A 22,725-nucleotide genomic window follows, 5' to 3' on the forward strand; every position below is an offset into this window, starting at 1 on the left:
GTCTAATACCTCAGTAATCTCAAAATCCTCCTCCTGATGAACTTGAACTGGCTGCGGAGCTGAGGGAGGTTTTGAAAAACGGTTGATAATAAGAGGCTTGAGTAAGGACACATGGAAGGCATTAGAAATCCGAAGATTCTTAGGAAGAAGAAGTTTCACACATACTGGATTGATTACTTGAATGATCCTATATGGACCAATAAAACGAGGAGCGAATTTCATAGATGGGACCTTCAAACGAATGTTTTTAGTAGATAACCAGACACGATCTCCAATTTTTAGTGGTGGAATAGCCCGCCTCTTCTAATCTGCGAAAGATTTATATTTGATAGATGTTTTCTTCAAACAGGTTTTGACCTGAGACCAGATATTTTTAAAGGTCTGACAGGCCGTCTCCACCGCTGGAACTTGGGTGGGCGGGAGGGCAGGAAATTCCGGAAAAGACGGATGGTGACCGTAGACCACAAAAAATGGAGTTTTGGATGATGACTCATGGTACATGTTGTTATGGGCGAATTCGGCACAAGGAAGCAACTCTACCCAGTTGTCTTGATTGGCTGAAGAGAACATCCTTATAAAAGTCTCAAGATCTTGATTGACACGCTCAGTCTGTCCGTTAGATTGCGGATGGTAAGAAGATGAGAGTGCTAATCGTATGCCCAAGGTTTTACAAAGGGCTCGCCAGAATCTGGAAACGAATTGTACTCCTCTATCTGACACAATCTCAGACGGACATCCATGGATGCGGAAGATCTCTTTAATGAAATGTTCGGCCAGGATAGACGAGGAAGGCAAACCAGACAGAGGGACGAAATGAGCCATCTTCGAAAATCTGTCCACCACCACCCAAATAGTGTTATGATTCTTACTAGGTGGTAAGTCAGTAACGAAATCCATACTAATATGGGTCCACGGCTTGGACGGAATGGGTAGTGGTCGCAGCAACCCTGCTGGAGTTCTGCGGGAAGATTTGAATTGGGAACATAATTCACAGGAAGCAATGAACTCTTTGACGTCTCTCCTCATTGAAGGCCACCAGTAACTTCGAGAGAGCATCTCAAAGGTCTTGTGTTCACCGGCGTGTCCAGAAAAACGAGAGGCATGGAACCACGAAAGGATTTTCCTCCTTAGAGTAGGAGGCACGAGAGTCTTCCCAAATGGTAGCGTTTTGGTGGATGAAGCAGCCAGTGAGATACATTTGGGGTCTAGAATGGTATGGTTGGAAACCTCTTCTATATCAGAGGACGTCACAAAAGCTCTAGATAAAGCGTCAGCTTTTTTGTTCTTGGCAGCTGGTTTGAAGGTTATTATTAATTCGAAACGGGAAAAGAAAAGAGACCATCTTGCTTGGCGAGGGTTCAAGCATTGGGCAGACTGAAGATATGACAAGTTCTTATGATCCGTGAAGATCGTCACCGGATGGCGAGCTCCTTCCAATAGGTATCTCCACTCCTCTAATGCAGCTTTGATAGCTAGTAACTCCTTGTCCCCGATAGTATAATTCTTCTCTGCGGGCAGAAGATCCCGAGAATAGAAGGCACAAGGATGGAATTTTTGCTGTTCAGAGCGTTGGGAGAGAATAGCTCCCAAGCCCACATTAGAGGCATCTACTTCTAGAAAGAAGGGGAGTGTCACATCAGGCTGTCGAAGGATTGGAGCCGAAGAGAAGGACTCTTTGAGTGTTTGAAAGGCTTGAAAAGCCTCAGGGGACCATTGCTTAGGATTAGCCCCTTTTCGAGTCAGGGCCACAATAGGAGATGCAATGGAAGAAAAGTCTTGAATGAAGCGTCTATAGTAATTGGCAAAACCTAAAAAACGCTGAATAGCACGAAGAGTAGTTGGCTGGGGCCAATGTAGTACAGCATTCACCTTGTCTGGATCCATCTTCAGGCCAACTCCGGAAACTATATACCCCAAGAATGGAATCTGGGGCAATTCGAATGAACATTTTTCTAATTTACAGAACAATGAATTTTTTCGTAGCCTGGAGAGGACTTCTGCCACATGTTGGTGGTGAGAAGGCAGGTCCTGAGAAAAGATCAATATGTCGTCCAGATAGACGACGACACATACATATAATAAGTCCCGAAAGATCTCATTGATGAAGCCTTGAAAAACAGCGGGGGCATTACACAGCCCGAAAGGCATTACCAGATATTCGCAATGCCCGTCTCTGGTGTTAAACGCTGTCTTCCATTCGTCACCGGAACGGATTCTGATTAAATTGTAGGCACCACGAAGATCCAGCTTAGTAAAAATACGGGCTCCCTTGATGCGATCGAATAGCTCAGTAATCAGCGGAATGGGGTACCGATTCTTGATAGTAATGGCATTGAGTCCACGAAAATCTATGCAAGGGCGTAATGATCCATCCTTCTTTTTGACGAAGAAGAACCCAGCTCCAGCGGGAGAGGTGGAAGGTCGAATAAACCCACGCTGGAGGTTCTCCTGTATGTACTCAGATGTGGCTTGAGTTTCAGGTAACGAAAGTGGATAGACCCGGCCCCTGGGGGGAGTCTTGCCAGGTAGAAGGTCGATCGGACAATCCCAAGAACGATGAGGAGGAAGACGTTCAGACTGAGCTTTATCAAACACATCAGTAAATGAAGCATATTGAGGAGGGAGTCCCGGTGAGGTAGATGAGATGGAAGATTGCTGTACTTTGAGAGGAATAACTTGGGAAAGGCAACGATGGTGACATTCAGGCCCCCAAGACGTGACTTGAGGGGTGCGCCAGTCAATCTGGGGAGAGTGACACTGAAGCCATGGAAGGCCTAAGACAATCGGACTTGTCGTAACAGGAAGGATTAAAAACGATATTACTTCATGATGCAGGGCACCAATCTGAAGTGTTACTGGAGACGTACTCTGAGTGATGAGACCGTTGATGAGACGTGATCCATCTATAGCCGTCACAGTAATGGGTGTTTTTAAGGTAATCACTGGTAGAGACCATTGATTTACTAATGATTTGGAAATAAAATTTCCTGCTGCTCCGGAATCAATTAATGCCTGTGACTCAAAGGTTGTGGTAGCAGAGGAAATCGTAACATCAAAAGCGCAGACTTTAGATTTCATGGAAGATGGAGAGGACTCCAGGGACCCTAACTTCACCTCTCCAGAACTAGTTAGGGCCTGGCATTTCCCGATCTCTTAGGGCAGGAGCTGAGAATATGAGTGGAATCAGCACAATAGATACAGAGTCTATTCTTTACTCTTCGTTTTCTCTCCTCGGAAGATAATTTGGAACGTCCTATCTCCATGGGAATCACAGAGGGTGAAACTGGACGAAATTGAGGGTTAGAACGAAGAGGTGCTTTAGCAGAAGTTGTTCTCTCAGCCTCCCTTTCACGAAATCTCATATCAACACGATGGCAAAGAGAGATCAAATCTTCAAGTGACGAAGGAAGCTCTTGAGTAGTCAGTGCATCTTTAATTTTATCGGAGAGCCCCTGCCAGAAGGCGGCAACTAGGGCTTCAGTGTTCCACTGAAGTTCAGAGGCTAAGATCCTAAATTGAATGACGTACTGGCCTACTGTATGAGGTCCTTGTCGTAGGCGGAGGATGCTGGAAGCAGCGGAGGTCACACGACCTGGTTCATCGAACACACTTCGAAATGTAGAAATGAATTTGGCACTATCTTGCAATATAGGGTCATTTCTCTCCCACAGAGGGGAGGCCCAAGCCAGGGCTTGTCCTGAAAACAAAGAGATAAGATAGGCCACTCTGGAACGATGGGTAGAAAAATTTTGAGGTTGGAGCTCAAAATGGACTGAACATTGGTTAAGGAAACCCCTACAAGTTTTGGGGTCTCCATCGTACTTTGACGGAGTAGGCAGGTGAAGCGTGGAAGCTGTAGACACCTGGGATGGCACTGGGGAAACGGAGGAAAGCACAGAAGCCTCAGGAGTAGCTGTCACAGTCTGTCCAGATGTTCCTTGGGAGGTTAATGACTGATAACACTGAAGTAACAGCTGTTGGCGGGCATCCTGTTGCTCCACACGGCTGACCAGATGCTGCAGCATCTCTTTGGCGGTAGGTTCCGTATCTGGGTCTGTCATGGCCTGATCTTACTGTCACGGGCACTAGGAGTCTTTACCCAGGGATCACCAGGTGGTAAGCTTACCAGAGCAATGTAGATGGTAATAGTGTACTCTGGTAGCAGGGTGATCACGGAACAGGCAATAGTAGATGATGAGATGCTCAGGAAAGTCTATGACTAGCAGCACTGGTAATATGGAGGGAATAATACACGAGGAACTGTATGGACAAGGGCAAGTGGAGTTAGTCAGTGGTCTGCGTTAGCAAGTTGTACCACTGCTATAGTGAGGAGGAATGTCCAACAGAAACGAGGAGGTGATGAGAGTCAGCGGTCTGCGGATAGCAAGTGGTACCGCTGTCTGAGTGAAGGAATGGAATCCAAGTGGAGGTATCCGGGAAGTCAGTGGTCTGCGGTAGCAAGTTGTACCACTGCTATGTGAGAGGAATGGAACAGGTGATACCGGAACAGGAATCAGTGGTCTGCCTTCAGCAAGTTGTACCACTGAAAATATATCTGAGGAGGTGTACGGGGAGAGACTGCAACACAGGATGTACACGGGCACATTAAACACGATCCACAGTAATATGCACAATATATATAAATGACTGAACAGGTCTGCAAATGTAGGAAGTCTCTGAAGTAATCCAGCACAAGGTAACACAGTCAATGATGGCAAAAGACTCAGCGGATTGCAGACTCCAGAGGAGAACCAACACAGTCCAGCAAGATATGCAATACACCAGCACAGTCAATGAGAAGTATGCATACCGTGGTTCAGAAGGCAGTCAGACAGGAGTGCAGTGATACCTGGGCGGCAGGAGGCCGACAGGATGAGAAGTCCCTGGATGTAAGAAGCAGGAGTCTAGTAGGTGCAGCGCACAGGTAAGTAGACCAACAGGGACACGAATCCAATGCTGACAGGAGGGTAGCGACCAGGGGAACCAGGAAGGCGTGGAGAGCGGATCAGCAGTAGATGGACGATAGGACTGGCAGCGGCAGCAGGACTCTGCGGACCCACGGGAGAGATGAGATGAGGCTGAGGTGCACAGGAGCAGCGGATAGGAATCAGCTAGCAGTCACGATGATGAACACGGGCGAGTTGCCAGCTGGAGGCTGTAGTGCACGGAGGCAGCGGATAGAAATCAGCTCACGGTCACGATGATGAACACAGGCGAGTTGCCAGCTGGAGGCTGTAGTGCACGGAGGCAGCGGATAGGAATCAGCTCACAGTCACGATGATGAACACAGGCGAGTTGCCAGCTGGAGACTGTAGTGCACGGAGGCAGCGGATAGGAATCAGCTCACAGACTTGATGATGAACAGGTGAGTGGATAAGGAGAGAAGGCTGTAGTGCACGGAGGCAGCGGATAGGAATCAGCTCACAGTCACGATGATGAACACAGGCGAGTTGCCAGCTGGAGACTGTAGTGCACGGAGGCAGCGGATAGGAATCAGCTCACAGACTTGATGATGAACAGGTGAGTGGATAAGGAGAGAAGGCTGTAGTGCACGGAGGCAGCGGATAGGAATCAGCAAACAGTCACTATGGAATATAATAGCATTGAAGTGGTATAGGAGACTGTAGTGCACGGAGGCAGCGGATAGGAATCAGCAAACAGTCACGATGATGCAGTTGATGGTAGAAGTGGTATGGGAACCACAGTAGTAGAAGTGGTTAGGAAACCACAGAAGTAGAAGTGGTTTGGAAACCACAGGAATCAGCAGCGCTGAATACACGAGGAAACACAGGAACACCTTCAGAGGCTCATGGGGAATGAGACTCCAAGATCAGGCCACGTGGTGTTGACCACAGGTGCTTAATATAGGGAGTGTTGCCTGATCTGCCAATTGAGTTAAAGGGACATACACTGAAGTATAGGAAAGGGCTGCACATGCGCAGACCCTCAGGATGGAGGACGGCCACGGTTCCTAAATGTCCGGGAAGAGGCACTCACGGTCCGGTGAGTGACAAACCAACAATAAAAACAAATGTCCTGTGTCAGGTTCCACAAGCAATGTTAATAATTGGTCAAATGTTGGAATCGGTGTCCCGTTATATACAGTGCCGCCTTTTGCTGGTATGATTACAGGTAACCTCTGGTGTATAGTCCCTCTGAATTTAGGGCTGTATCCAATATGAGGATTTCTTAATCTCACAGTAGCAAACTGGTGTGATTGGAGACACAGTGTGCAATAAATGATAGGAATCCGAGGGATCGCTTACCCTATATTAGAGTTTCCTCCAAGGTGTCGATCCTCGTGAGTTGTTCGATTATCCATTACATACGCGTTTCGCCAGAACGGCTTCGTCAGAGATAGATCCTGGCGAAAAACGTGTAGGAAACGGATAATCATACTGCACATCAAACTGAACTATGACGAGGATCGGCACCTTGGAGGAAACTCTAATATAGGTTAAGCGATCCCTCGGATTCCTATCATTTATTGCACACTGTGTCTCCAATCACGCCAGTTTGCTACTGTGAGATTAAGAAATCCTCATATTGAATACAGCCCTAAATTCAGAGGGACTATACACCAGAGGTTACCTGTAATCATACCAGCAAAAGGCGGCACTGTATATAACGGGACACCGATTCCAACATTTGACCAATTATTAACATTGCTTGTGGAACCTGACACGGGATGTTTGTTTTTATTGTTGGTTCCTGGGATCTTCGCTTTTGAACTCTTTACTTGCAACCAATCTACCACGGACTGTAAATAAGAGTGGCCTATTATTTACTAGGCTCTTGTCTATAAAGACTTGATGTGTATATATATATATATATATATACATGTGATGTATTTTGATTTTATATCAGTGCACTGATTTATATAACTATATGTTGTATTAAAATTCATAATATACTTTGTATTAGTATACTGAATACCACATTGGCGCCTTTGGAAACTTTTTATTTTATTGTTCAACATTGGTGCTAAGCATACGCTAGAGAAGGTCAGTGTACTGCCTAAGGAAGGTCCTATTGGTTCAGCGAGGTTTCTCATGTGTAAGAAATATGGTGCATATGCAACTGTGTATTGTGACACGTGGGTCAAGATGACCAAAGATTGTGATAGGCCTTTCCCAACAATAGGAAGTTTTAATGCAGAGGTACTAAATACTGTAAAAGATAAAGTATGGTTGATCAAGTCAACGAAAAAGAGAAATAGAAATAATGATTGTTTAAAATTGTGGCAAATGGAAGGTAACACGTGGCAGAGCAGCGAATGCACAGCGGAAGTAGGCGTGGCTAAAAGCGCGCGCACAACAGACGTGGCCGTTGAGAAGCGTGGCGAACGCAGCGCAAGCGCGCCCCCGACACCTTCTGTGGCGGGAGCGGTAAGTACAGCCGTTATTAAAACTGAAAAAAGAAAAAATGCTAAGTTGTATCCTGTTTTAAGCCAGTTTAAATCAAGTGTATCTGAAGATGAAGATGAACCCACTGTGATTTCGGCCATTGCCCATGCTGTTAGTGTACTAGAGGCTCAGCGCAAGTATGAGAAAATGGCTGAGATAGGTGAGAGTAGCGTGATCACTAGGAGTGAAAGCGTTCTAAATCTTGAAACAGGAAATCCTGTAGTGTCCCCTGAAGTCAGTGAACCAGTGGGTGCGTACCCAGTCCGCACAATATCAGTTCCCAATGGGAAACTGGATAAGGATGGTGTAGTTCCTTTAAGAAATGTTACAATGCATTGTCCCTGGACTAGATCAGAATTGCGTTCCATTATGACTGAATTCCCAGATCCTAGAAAAGAGTTGGCAAACTGTCAGAAATTTGTTAAAGACTTAGGAAATACACACGAACCAACCGATAAGGATTGGCGTGTAGTGTTGAGGGCGTGTCTTCCTCCCAATACTGACATACAAAAATTTATTAAAGATTGTTTGTTGGAAGAAGATAACACCTTGACTGAAGAGATTAACCAAAAAAATATAGAACAAATTGTCAAACACTTAGCCATCTATTTTCCAGTAGTAGTAAATTGGAGTAAGATTTTCACCATAAAACAAAAGGATAGTGAAACAGCCTCAGATTACTTTGCTAGAGCTATAGCAGCGATAACACGGTTTACTGGGATATCCAACATAAGGGAGGACCCACATCATAGGGAAGTAGCTGTAGGAGTATTAATGGATGGCCTTAGAGAAAATGTAAAAACCAGAGTACAAACCACATTACCTAATTGGAGAGGCATCACAGTAGATTCTCTTAGGGAGTCTGCTATGGAGCATGACAAAAACCTTTTTAGACAGAAGGAGGAGAAAGGTGATAGGTTAATGACGGTGAGTATACAGGCTCTAGAGGGGATGCATACACGACCACCAGGATACAACCCATATAACAAGAAACCTAAAGTGATCACATGTTTCAGGTGTAACGAAGAAGGCCATATTGCAAGAGACTGTAAAAAAGCAAGACAGGATACACATATGGATAGGGAATCATATAGGTATCCTCCACGGAGAAACACACATAGGCAAGAGAACACACCGTTACCTGCGCATGTTATAGCAGCAAATGCTGCGCGGGAAAGCAATAGTCAGCGCTAGGGGTCAGGTCATACCTGTAGTCTACAGCCAGTGAGGTTAACTGAGAGTCAGAGAGAAGAACCAACAATGATAGTTGACATAGCTGGTAGGAAAAAAAAATTTCTTGTAGATACAGGGGCGGCCCGATCTGTGATAACCTCTCCTTTCAATCTACAGGTGACCAGTAAAACAATTTTAGCCATCGGGGTAACGGGAAAAGTGTTGCATTATCCACTAACTAAACCAGCTGAGGTTACTATCGGGCCCCTGCATACCAAGCATTCGTTTCTCTTGGCTGCGGCGGCTCCTACTAACTTGCTAGGGAGAGACTTGTTATGTAAAATGGAATGTGTCATATACTGTACTTCTGATGGTGTGTTCTTAGATATACCGGAGAAGGTCGCACATGAGGTACAGGATATATTGGACACCCCTCAAAGGTTAATGTTACACTCTACTGTTATAGAACAAAGTACATCTCAAGTAAAGGGGATGTTGCTGGAAATACCAGGTTCACTATGGACCAGAGATGGACAGGACACTGGACTGATGGCAAACGTAGCCCTGTCATGGTCAATCTAAAAAGTGGTAGGATAGCTCCAAAAATCCCACAGTATCCATTAAAACCGGAGGTGGAACTAGGGGTATATCCTGTTATTGAGAGGCTGTTACAACAAGGGATTTTAATTCGTACAGCCAGTACAGCAAATAGTCCCATTTTCCCTGTGAAGAAGAATGGGGGGAGGGGCTATAGATTAGTCCAGGATTTAAGGGGAATTATTAAAGTTGTTGAGAGCCAATTCCCCATAGTGCCGAATCCAGCTGTCATCTTCATGCAGATTCCACCGTCTGCCAGTCATTTTACTGTCATTGATCTATGTTCTGCTTTCTTCTCAGTCCCTCTTCACCCTGACTGCCAATACCTTTTTGCATTCTCCTACGGGGGAGTGCAATACACATGGACCAGACTACCCCAGGGGTTCATTGACAGTCCCAGTATTTTCTCCCAAACCTTACATGACTGTTTGCAATCCTTTCAACCCCACAATGGATCTGTTCTAATTCAATATGTGGACGATTTGTTGTTGTGCTCTGATTCTTTTATGTCATGTTTACATGATACTAAATTATTGTTGCTTCATCTTTCACAAACAGGGCACAAGGTGGCAAAGGATAAATTACAGCCATGTCAGACTAAGGTCAAATACTTAGGACACTGCCTCACTAAGGGGCTAAGACACCTGACAACCGACAGGATTGAGGCCATACAACACATGACTCTGCAGCATAGCCAGAAGCAGAGTCGTACTTTCCTGGGGATGTGTGGATACTGTAGATCCTGGATCCCAGGTTTTTGTATTCTGGCTTTACCATTACAGGAGCTAGTCTCTTCTTCAAAACCAGAACATGTTGTACACACAGAAGAGTCAGAGCAAGCGTTTTTTAATCTTAAAGATAGTCTGACTAGAGCACCTGCATTGGGAATACCTGATTATGAAAAGCCTTTTGAGCTATTTTGTACAGAAGCTGATGGTCGTGCAGCAGGTGTCCTCACACAGAAACATGGTGACGCTAGCAGACCGGTAGCATACTACAGTGCACAATTAGACAATGTGGCAAGATCACTCCCAACATGTCTCAGAAGTGTAGCAGCAAAGGCTCTTCTGGTAAGTAAGAGCGAGGACGTAGTATTAGGACATAATTCAACTATCTATACACCCCATGCTGTATCAGCTCTGTTAAATTCAGCCCAAACCAGACATGTTTCTTCAGCTAGATTCACAAAGTGGGAACTAGCCCTGATGGCACCCTCAAACATCATCATCAAACGATGTAGCACCTTAAATCCAGCTACATACCTTCCGTATGTGTCTCTAGAGACACAAAGGGTGGGAGGTGAGGAGACACTGGTTGATGATGAGTTAGGCAAGAATACTGACACGCATGACTGTATGGAACACCTGAATCAGACCTTTACTGCAAGGCCCGACATACGTGACACTCCCTTAGAAAATGTAGATTTTACGTTTTATACAGACGGAAGTTGTCATAGACAGACAGAGATGGGAGAGCTATGTACTGGTTACGCTGTTGTAGACGATCAGGATGTGGTAGAAGATGAACCCCTTGGCCCACCTCACTCAGCCCAGGTGGCGGAACTTGTAGCACTAAGGAGAGCGTGTGAATTGGCAGAGGGTAAATCAGCCAATATATATACTGACTCTAGGGACGCCTTCGGGGTAGTGCACGATTTTGGGGCCCTTTGGCGTCTTAGAAACGACAGCAGCAGGTACACCAGAGGCACACTCACAACACATAAAAGGACTTCTGACAGCGATACAGTTACCTAGAACAGTAGCCATCATAAAGTGCAAAGCCCATACCTTTAAAGAAGACCCAGTGTCAGTGGGCAACAACAGGGCAGACGAAGCTGCTAAATGGGCAGCAGGGCAACCTATGACTGTATCGACCGAGACTATGATGGTTTTTCAGACATTAGACATGCAGAAATTAATTGAAATGCAAGATTTGTGTTCCCTGCAGGAAAAGGCGGTCTGGAAGGCGAAGGGATGTGGTCAAGAGTCCTCAGGACTCTGGAGGGATGGACAAGGTAAGCCTGTAGCTCCCCGAACATACTATCCAAGCCTGGCTGAAGCAGCACACGGTCTGACTCACCTGGGTAAAGAAGGTATGTGCAAACTTGTGAGAGCATACTGGTGTGCTCCCGGATTTTCCTCTCAGAGTGGTAAGAAAGCAATGTCATGTCTTACTTGTTTGAGGAAAAATGTTGGGAAAACCATTCCAACTGAGCCATCCCACATCCCTCCTACAGACGGACCTTTTCAGGTAATACAAATTGACTATATCCAATTACCACCGTGCAGGAATCTAAAGTATGTGTTAGTGTGTATTGATGTGTTTTCCTGTTGGGTAGAAGCATATCCGGCAGCCACTAATACTGCTGTGTTCACTGCAAAGAAAATTGTACAAGACTTTGTGTGTAGGTTCGGTATCCCTAGAATCATTGAAAGTGATAGGGGTACCCATTTTACTGGTGATATCTTCCAAAATATGTGTAAACTCATGGGAATCGGTAGCAGACTTCACACCCCTTACCGACCACAAGCCAGTGGTAAGGTGGAGAGAGTAAACGGTACTATAAAGAACAAACTTGGTAAGATAATGGCTGAAACTGGGTTGGCATGGCCTGAGGCTTTTCCATTGGTCCTCCATAGCATTCGGACCACTCCTAGACCTCCTCTTAATCTGTCCCCCTTTGAGATAGTGTTCGGACGACAGCCTCATTTGATTGTGAGTCCACAAGTTGATTTGAAGTGTAATAATGAAGTGACTGTACAATATCTTATAAGAATGAGTAGACAGCTAAAACAACAACAACAAAAACTAAAAATGCTGTCACCTGGTATGCCAGAAACGAACTGTCATGATGTTGAACCTGGAGACTATGTTATGATCCGCAATTTCTTACGTTCAGGTTGTTTAACAGACCGTTGGGAAGGCCTGTACCAAGTGCTGCTGACCAGAACTACATCACTGAAGGTTGTAGAGAGAGACACTTGGGTCCATTCCACCCACTGCAGGAGAGTCCATAATCCGGAGAAAGTGCAAGATAAAACTAAGACCGACGACATAGATCTGTCACTTGTGAGTCTGTTCCGGGAGACCTAAAGCCTGCAGTTAAGGCACCTGAACCAGAGACGTTGCCCCAGAACTATCTTTCCAGCGATGGAGTGGCGGTTTTTGTTTTTCTTTTGTTCCAGGATTTTCCTTGTTTTGACTCTTTCTAGGACATTCTATTTTTGTGAAGGAGGATGGAGGACGGAGGAAGGTTTTGAGAGTGATACGGATGAGATGGAGGCAGAGGAAAAGTTATTAGGATACTCAGAGCAGCCCATTATCAAACTTGGTCCGGGGGTTATGAAAAGGTCTGCTAGCTCAGGAACTGGGAGGCAGTGTGAGGGGCTATTGTCTGATGAGTATTGTATCTGCAAGTTCTGCGACTCCCTAGTTGAAGAGAGATGCATCCAACGATGCCAGTCCCCCAGTACTCTGAATATAGGCGGGCATCCTTTGGAGGATTATCACTCCCTGGTGGGTAAGGTGCTAAACCAAACCGAGTGTTGGGTGTTCTCTCACGTGCCGCAAGGGCAGCATAATATAGGACTAGTGCCATTCCCTCTAAACATATCCGAAGTACTCGAATTGAGGGGTGGGAGGCCCATAGACGGGAGGTACAATAACACTAGGTCCCCTAGTCTGACGCTTCGACAATACTCCATAAGCAGATCTTTGCTGTGCCTAAATATATCTCGTGCAAAGCGCCTGAAGAATTGGGAGGCTGACCTATCAGATCAGACAATGGCTCGCCACACTCATTTTAGAGGGAGACTCACAAGGTCACTACTAGGCAGGAATGTTGACGGAAGTCACAAATTAGGGCGTATAACCAAACATAAGAAGGTATCCATTGGAAAAGTCTCTACAGACAAATGTAAAAATGTCATTAATGCCGACACGTGTCTAGAGCAAATGGAGACACTAGGCATGGGTAGTTTTATCAAAACTCTGTGTGATATAATTCATGGGCATACTGTTCCTTATGTTCTCCCTGATGATGTGTATTTTGTTTGTGGAAGGAAAGCTTATTCCTGGGTGACTCCGAGTTCCAAGGGCTTGTGTTTCTTCGCTAAACTGGTTCCTGAAATCATGACTATTACTCATGAAGAAATGGTTGGTATTCACAAGACTACATCACCACCATACATACACACAAAGTATGAACACCGTGGCAAGAGAAATATGATTCCTGGTGAGGAACCCATAGCTACAAAATTGATTAGTGAAACTGCTGGTTTCCAAGTTATGGTTGCTCTAGATCTCACCAGGACCGCTCGGGGAACATTAAACTTTAAATATATCCAAGACCTAGCTAAATTAATAGATAATATCACCGAGATGTATGATGACACTTTCAGGTATACTGGAAGGGAGCTACAGGCGTACAAGAAGGAGTTGGTGCAACATAGACTGGTACTAAATTATCTCACCTCTATTACTGGTGGGTACTGTTTAACACTGGCCACCCAGTTCGGTGTCAAATGTTGCACGTACATCACTAATAATACGGATGACCCTAAAGAGGTTATAGACCGGAAGATGGATGAAATTTTGCAGCTGTAATGGGAATTTCGAAAGAGTCACAATTCTTCATTATATGAGGTCGGGGAGAAGGTGGCGGGTTGGTTCTTGTGGTTGAACCCTGTGAAATGGTTCTCCGGTCTGGGGGAGTGGGTACAGGAAATGGTTGCTAGTGTAGGTAAGCTCCTTCTCCTTATACTGGGTGTCATCTTAGCAATTGGTTTAGTTGTCAAATGTGTTCCTACTGTGTTGAAGTGTGGAAAACGGTCTCATAGGAGTAACACTGAGAAAGAGACTGAAAGGGTGGTACCAGATACAGAGATCATGGTCTGTGAAGAAGTATTGTATAATCCTGAACTTGAAACGGTGATTGGGTGATAGTTTGTTACACTATCAAAGGGTGGAGCTGTTGAAGTCAGCAAATTGGATAAAGTCATTTCAATTAAAGTCGAGCAAACTTGGTTGTCTTTGTCTGAAAAGATGCGTACAACGTACAAGGGCACGCTACGACGTACAAGGGCACGCTACGGCGTGAAAGGGCGTACGCATCCACTACATGTGGCAGCAACAATAATTGGTCTTTTACCATACATTCGCACAAACACGCATACTAATAAAATAGTACACATTAATGGTAGTTGCAACACATAGTCAGTTATGTCGAAATATAGTAGTATTTATATGTTATATTAAAGTTACATGCATATTAGTGAAATATACGGAACAGGTTGAAGGAATCATATCATGAGTGGTATCATAATAAACCTCTTTACATTTCCTACTGTTTGGTTCACTTTGCGAAGGAATCGCAGAGTGCATACACAAGTTATGAATGATAGGAAATTATGAACTACTTAAGACTAAGGAATCTTGGCGGGAAGAGCCGAGCATACCCCCTGGAGAGATGACCCCCTCCTTTGGATTCCTTGGGATGAACTAGCCAATGATTGACAACCCCTTGGACCTTCCTGAGACCTGGACCAATAGATGCAAGCTATACCATCTTCATTGTATTACTGTATTTCTGTGTGTATATAAGCAGCAGCTTCACATCTAGTGTTCAGACATCTTGTCCCCAGACTTCAGGATTGAATGACTGCACACTGGATCCAGAGCGCCTGCGATAAGTAACGGCTGTATTTATTATCACTTCGCTTGAGCATATTATTCTACTTGTTGCGAATAAATCTTTGTGCGTTGGAAACACAAATCGATATTCGACAATCGTTATTGGTTAGCGACAATACGCACATAACACTATATAGCTATCCACATGTCATAACGAGTTTCGTTAGCTTCTGTGACTCTGAAAAAAATATTCAGCCTCAGAATGAACAAACAAATTATTCCATCTACTGCACTCTCTACGTTTAGTCACCAGGACATTTTCATTGCCGGCATCAGCTGAAAAGACCATAACTCTGTAAACAATATGGAGATCGTAATCGTGAGTGCATACACACTGCAGGATCGGAAGGTGATTGAAACGAGATTATTAAACAGTACGACTAAACAAATGAAACTACAATCGTCACTTTGGAACGACTGTTGTTCATCGTGTAAGTATACACACTAAAGTGATATGTGGCCGAGTGGTTGTTTATCTGGTGATTAGCCTCCCATACTTGGCTGAGAAACCTCCAGTGTGTACCTCGCCTTACTGTTTTGAAAAGGAATGTTGCATAGTTAATGATCAGTATCACAAAATACAAGGTATCATCTTATGATACTAATTAAAGGTAAAACCTTCTGCTTCTATAATTTTGTTATTAGGAGCAGTCAGATTCTTAGCTTCAGATATAATTCTGCAACTAAAATAGTAAATCATAGCCAACAATAAAAATCAAACATTTAATTGGTCTACCTGAAGCACAAATGTCTTTGCTAATGATGTTCCAGGTCCACGGTTTACTTGAGGAACTGTTTTAATTTTGCTTGTCCAACCTGTTAAAATAAGCAGTGACATGTATGACTCCTGATGTTCACAAAATAATTCTAATGTCAAGAAAAACATGGAAAAAACTATTACAATTAAATTGTTAGAGGTATAATTAGAGTCATGATAATAACAAGAGCTGTATTAACAAGAGAGCTGCTGGAACCACAGATATTGGCCTCTTGCCTAAAGACTGTGACTTATATACTAAACCCCAACCCAAAACCATGTAATAATTTAACTTGCATTTTTAATGCACTGCACATGCACATAACTTACACCCTTATCTTGAGTTTGGGGTATCTTATACTTGCGGCTTGTTGGAGAGTTCATATGTAAGTTCAGTATATGAAGGGTGTGCAGATGAAAGTCAACCACACTCCTTAGAGATGCCTTCGATTTTGTCTTAAAAATACACTTTCAACACTTATCTTTTTGTGTCCTATAGGCCAGGTGCAAATTTCGGAGTTGATGATGGCTGCATTTTTACATTGGATGTATCTATACACTCGTTTTAAAGTTGTACATATCTTAAGGTACATGCAACTCAAAATACACCCTCAGAAACATAAGTGTACAGACACATTTTGCATTTACCCAGAAATCATATTTTTATATTTAACTGAATAATCAGGCAAATAGCCACCGTGACAGGACATATAGGCTACATTAGTATTCAGCACTCTCCAACTGGAGAGCTCCCAGCCTTTAAACAGCCTGCAACATGCCACAGCTTTCACATACCACAGTTTAACTCTATTAGCTTAATTCTACAATGCAATACAAAAACGTGGTTTCATTATTTTAAACTGCTGTTGCTGTTTGACAACTAGAAGTAGTTTCAATGTGAAACCATTGGGCATTTACTGCTTGAAATCACAGATGCCTAGCAATTTAATTTATTAAAATTTGAAGGTTTCCTCTGTAAAGGCTCTCCACACTAATTCTGCCCCCCCTGCTTTTGTGGAAAAAATACTGTCTATCAAAGAGATGACAATTCAGATAGAGACAGGAGTTTATATACTTTATATACTATTTTACCAGGAAGAAATACATTGAGGGTCACCCCTCGTTTTCAAGTTTGTCCTCTATACATCATATACAGTTATAACCTAAAATAAGGTATAAGGCTGTGGTGAAAAAAGGAAGCTATTATGCTAGATAGAATGCAGTGTATGGGGACATAGTGCTATGTTGGAGAGTATATGGTTAGCACAGGATCCTGGTAGGCACGAGGCTATGCTGGGCACAAATAGTATATGGCAGACAAAGGAGTGGTCGGCATGAATTTGTTAAGTAGATAAAGTCAAGTGTATGGTTGACTAACAAATGTGTTATTATGGCAGTGTATGGTGGGCATAGTATTGATGTGAACATCTTATTATTCTAGGCAAATGTCAGTGTTAAATAAATACCATAGGATTTTGTTTTGCAGTATATGGTAAAAATGGACTGTGTTGGAGGAGACTTATATTGGACACAGGTGAGCATATTACTGCATGCATGAGGTTGTTATGTTGGGAACAGGCAGTATATATATTGGGTATAGGACTGTGAGAGGAATAAGGCTGATGTGGTGGGCTTACATATTGTGAGCATGGGGCTGTGGTGGGCATGAGGCTGATATGCTGGGCAGAGGGCCATATGTAGTTTAGTCTGTTAGGCACAGTATTTACATTTTAGTACATTGTGTATTCTAAGTACTAATGTATATCCTGTGCATTGTAAAGTCTAATGTATAGGTGAATGGAGTTACTAGGAATGTAAAAACATATTTAATTATATACAGAAAGTAAATTGTCGCATATAGGTATGGTTATTATGTTATTTTTGCTGCTTGGATTATTTCAGCACTTATTTATTATATTAAAAGGTGTTAAAAGGATTTTTTTCTACAATGAGTTCATAAATGCAGAAAAATCATCTGGCTATTAAGATTATACTATACCAAATGAATCCAAGTTCTCTTGAACCGTCTTCATCAACAAGCTGCACAGAAAGGACATGTAGTATAATTGTATGCTTGAGCATGTCGTTAGCTATTTAATAGCATTGGCTATGAGAGCACTGAGCTAAAAATGAAAGTCCTTTGATGACTGGAGAAAGAATGAAACACATGTAACTGTATACCTCATAGGATAAATGTAAGTGGAAATCAGCATAAAATATGCCACAGGAACAGGTAGAGTCTTAAACTATAGATAACAAATCCTGTTATATTGTTTTATTCGCCACATCCTACTGCACTTCATGGCATTTAATGTGAAATAATCGCCAGCTGTCAACTCTTATGGCACATGAACATAATTTTCCTGGATATTTAACAGTTTATACAACAGTTAAAAACTAATCAAAATAATAATTTTCTATGGGCTGGTTCACACCATTGTGCTAAAGTTCCAGATAACATAGCTATATAAATCAGCCCAGAGGACTTGTTGTACCTGCGTGATATACAATGTTTTGAAAAATGCATTATAAAACACTGATCCCCCCTTTTTTCCCCCCTTGTTTCTTCTCTTTTTCTTTACCTTTCCTTTTCTTACATTCTATTTTTCTTATTTTTCTTAATTAAAATGATATACTTGAAATTCTTTATATTTCTTTTCTTTTTTTTTTTTTGCACAAAATAATAGATTTTCTAATGCTTTATTCAATTTGTATATGATGTATCAATCCATTGTTAAGTATTTATACACTTAATAAATAAATAATTAAATAAAACACTGATCTCTATGGTACTATTTCCACATTACTATTGCACACAGTACATTTAAAAACAAAAATACATCTGCTGCTTTATTTGACACAATTATGTTTTTCATTAATATAATGCATTAGTAGCTATATATTTACAAGAAAATCTTATCTAAAAAAAGGTTTTATGCAGATTTAATACTCCATTGAGTTTAGCCATCAGAAATACCATCACACAAGACTAAACAGTCTAGTTGAGTAACCAATGGGCCTACACTATGACTATGAATTACAATTATACCATATCAAAACCGAAAAAGGGGAAAATTAGTGCTAGTGGTGATAAATGTTCTAGTGAAATGAGTCTTGATTACTATACAAGTAAGCCTCCAGTTTGATTTGCCACCAGCACAGAGCAAATAAAAAGCATTGCTCTATGTATAATAACCAGTGTTGAGTTAATGTTTTTTACAAAACGCGATCTATGAATTGTTGATTAAAGTATGCACTAGTTTAACAGTGTATACTAAAAGGAAAATCTAGTGCTGGTTTACATTTCAAGGTAACTTTTCATCCCAGCATCCAGGATCCCTAAGATTATTCGAGATGTCACCTAAAGGCTTGTATGCATAAGCATTGATAAACACTAATTAATGGTATAGACAAAACTGTGTACTGTAATGAGGGGTCTATTTATTAAAGTCAGATAAGCCCTAAATCCTGCAAAAAGTGGATTTTTCACAGGATTTGGGCGCCTCGCCATTAACCAAAGCCCCCAGTTATCCGCTGAGCGCCAGTGGGTTCCTATGGCTGGGGCCACCTGCAATGGTTCCCCATGTAAAGCATGGCAAAGCATATTTATTTACCAAGTGCAGCAATGGTACAAGTACCGCAGCTGTCCTTTCATTGCTAACGCCATCTCAGGATAGCGTTAGCAGAGGCTTCCCACAGGAAAAAATGCTTTATTTTCAAAAGAAAGCATATCTTCTGTTTCTCTTTTTATATTCATTTTTGTTTATTTTTTTTTAAACTTTCATTTTTTCGTGCAGAATATGGAAATGGAAACCCAAGTTGGGGTTTCCAGTTCCAGTTCGCACGCCTGATCCGTCACCGCTTAACTGCTTTGGTGACATTTTTTGATACTCAGCAATAGAAAATCTAGTGGGAATCTTTACAAAATACTAAGTATTTAATTAGCGTTCCCATACAACTCTATTGAACTGTAGTCAACAACAAAACTGACATGGGCATAGGGAACATTTATCTGAAAGAGAGTACATATAGGTCCATTCGCTTACATTGTTTTTTAAGAATGAAGCCCTTAAGCTGAATGGAAATAAACGGCGCTGCTTGTCACGAAGCAGGACATGGACATTAGGGGTTAATGTTTTGGGAAGTTGCTGCTCCCGGATGTTAGGGGGAGGAGTGAAAGGAGGTTTTCATATATATCCCTGGCTAGGCAGTGCAACTTCCTCTTGCATCAGGATTTCCCGCCCACCCGCTACCGCTGATTGGCCGCACGTCACTGCTCCTTTCGAAGCACCCTGGCTCTTGGTACCTCTGTGTGAGGACCCCTTGACCTGCACTGTGCGCGTACGTCTTGGGTAGCCCAGAGGGGAGTGGTCACGATGACGCCAGATTTAGCACCGGCCGATCGTAAAGGACTGTGGTGCCTGGGACCAGAGGTTAGTGCCTGTGGGCCATACACTGTTCGGCTTTCGATATTAGTTGTTAGCTGATTGAATCGCTCTCGCCGCTACCCTTTATAGGTAAAAATAAATAGATAAAATAAATAAATAAAAAGATTATTTTATTTGTCACTACAAAGTTGTTATGTCTTTTTTTAGCTAAGTTTTAGAGTGTTAAGATGAACATTATTAATGTATGGTGTAAAGCTGAGGGAATCAGCATTTTTTGTTGAGTAATTGATATGACTGTACCTCCCAGCGTTGCTCTGAGTGCTGCATCTGATCTGGCTACAGAATTCCATCGCGTGCCCGCCTTATGAATAAGATCTCTTAGGTCACTTTCGTAGCTCCCGTTAATAAACACCATGGGGGGCGAAGGCGTGAACTGGGCGTGACAGATTACAGCTCTACCAGGGGGCGCTGTTAAGCATCTAACATTTTGCAAATGACTTCTGAGCTGCCACGGATCAGTATGCTGGGGCTTCACGTCACTTTGATCCACCAAACACGGGATGGATTTACCTGTACCCGGTCTCAAATCCGCATCTGCACCAGGACTAACAAAGCCTGAACATGGATCCACCAATGTCACATCGTCCCGGAGAGGGTTTAAATAATTTCTAGGCGTAGAAGAGGAGATTGACCGTGGATGTAACTTGATAATTGAGTCTTGGGCGGTCTGATCCATGTGCCCCTGAGAACTGGGCAATCTGTGTCTATTTTCGTATCCACTTGTGATTGGCATAATAATTCGTATAATAATTCGTATCGATGCTTGAGTTCTGCATTAAAGATTTAATTTAGCTAGTGGAATACATTAGAGTTCATTTTAAAAATATATCCACAATTACTTTTGATCCAGCGTAGAGAACAACTCGATCCTTTTTTTGCTACTCTCTTTTTTAACCCTAATAATTTAATGTGAGGTGGTATGCCCTGAGTGGAGAGTACGCCTGCAATCTAAACAAGATCCCCGCGGACTAAAGTATATTCCTCTCCGCTGCCTGTCAGTGCTGAGAAATAGACAAAGCGTCCCTGTTGCTAGGAGACGCGCAACCTTAACAGAACAAGAAACGCCCAGATTATGCCATCGTCATACAGGCAGGCGTGGAAAATAGATGTGAATGATGATTGTTAACCTAGTTCTGACCTATTGATACAATGGTTCTAATTTACTCTGCCGTATAGAGCATGTCACTTGTGCTCTATAAACGCACACCAACATATTTATTTTTGCACAGTATTTTTCATTTCTGCATTGCAAAATGATCTAACAAATAAATGGTGTATTGCACTTATGCATGTGTAGTGATGCAGATTTTGTATAATGTATCATTGTGTTTTAAATAGAGATGGGCGGGTCCGGTTCTCCGAGAACCGAACCCACCCGAACTTTGGGTATCCGAGTACCGAGCTGAGCAGCTCGGTACTCTCCCGCCAATTCCGAATCCAAATCGAGGCCGAACGTCATTGTGACGTCGTCGGATCTCGGGACTCGGTTCTCGCGATACTTCAACTTTATAAATACACGCCTCCACAGCAATCCATCGCCATTTGACAGAGGGAGAGAGCAGGGTGTAGTCATAGGCTAATTAGAGCAGGGACAGAGAAAGAATACAATATTGTTCTTGCAATTGCTCTAACCAAAATCGCTAGTGCAGAGAGGAGGATAGAGGTTTATTATTTTTTCTTCATATTTGGCACTCCCCAGCGCTTTTGGGTTGTCCCCCATAATTGTGCATTAATATTTCTGGCTGTCAAAAGTCATATCTGTCAGCAGTATCTACTCAATAAATGTTAGCACTCCTCAGTGTTTTTGGGGTGTCCTCTCTAATTGTGCATTAATATTTCTGGCTGTCAAAAGTCATATCTGTCAGCAGTATCTACTCAATAATTTTAAGCACTCCTCAGTGTTTTTGGGGTGTCCTCTCTAATTGTGCATTAATATTTCTGGCTGTCAAAAGTCATATCTGTCAGCAGTATCTACTCAATAATTTTAAGCACTCCTCAGTGTTTTTGGGGTGTCCTCTCTAATTGTGCATTAATATTTCTGGCTGTCAAAAGTCATATCTGTCAGCAGTATCTACTCAATAAATTTTAGCACTCCTCTGTGTTTTTGGGGTGTCCTCCCTAATTGTGCATTAATATTTCTGGCTGTCAAAAGTCATATCTGTCAGCAGTATCTACTCAATAATTTTAAGCACTCCTCAGTGTTTTTGGGGTGTCCTCTCTAATTGTGCATTAATATTTCTGGCTGTCAAAAGTCATATCTGTCAGCAGTATCTACTCAATAAATTTTAGCACTCCTCTGTGTTTTTGGGGTGTCCTCCCTAATTGTGCATTAATATTTCTGGCTGTCAAAAGTCATATCTGTCAGCAGTATCTACTCAATAAATGTTAGCACTCCTCAGTGTTTTTGGGGTGTCCTCTCTAATTGTGCATTAATATTTCTGGCTGTCAAAAGTCATATCTGTCAGCAGTATCTACTCAATAATTTTAAGCACTCCTCAGTGTTTTTGGGGTGTCCTCTCTAATTGTGCATTAATATTTCTGGCTGTCAAAAGTCATATCTGTCAGCAGTATCTACTCAATAAATTTTAGCACTCCTCTGTGTTTTTGGGGTGTCCTCCCTAATTGTGCATTAATATTTCTGGCTGTCAAAAGT

General features: G+C 42.6%; 1 protein-coding gene across 2 annotated transcripts in view; it reads right to left on the bottom strand.

Moving 5' to 3' along the window:
- The window catches only part of SPMIP7 (sperm microtubule inner protein 7), a 46,500-nt gene extending 25,426 nt beyond the window's left edge, over positions 1–21,074 (bottom strand). The window contains exons 1-2 of one of the 2 annotated variants that reach the window (XM_075211293.1): positions 20,583–21,074; positions 15,604–15,683 (exon numbers count right to left, since the gene is read on the bottom strand). In XM_075211293.1, coding sequence (XP_075067394.1) covers positions 15,604–15,683; positions 20,583–20,805 — 303 coding nt within the window. In that variant the 5' untranslated portion in view covers positions 20,806–21,074. Of the gene's footprint in view, positions 1–15,603; positions 15,684–20,312 lie in introns of both variants that reach the window. The other variant, XM_075211292.1, reaches the window with a different exon arrangement.
- Between the last annotated feature and the right edge of the window lie 1,651 nt (positions 21,075–22,725).

Source organism: Mixophyes fleayi, chromosome 5 (assembly GCF_038048845.1).
Source record: "Mixophyes fleayi isolate aMixFle1 chromosome 5, aMixFle1.hap1, whole genome shotgun sequence".
In the NCBI taxonomy this organism is placed as follows: domain Eukaryota; kingdom Metazoa; phylum Chordata; class Amphibia; order Anura; family Limnodynastidae; genus Mixophyes; species Mixophyes fleayi.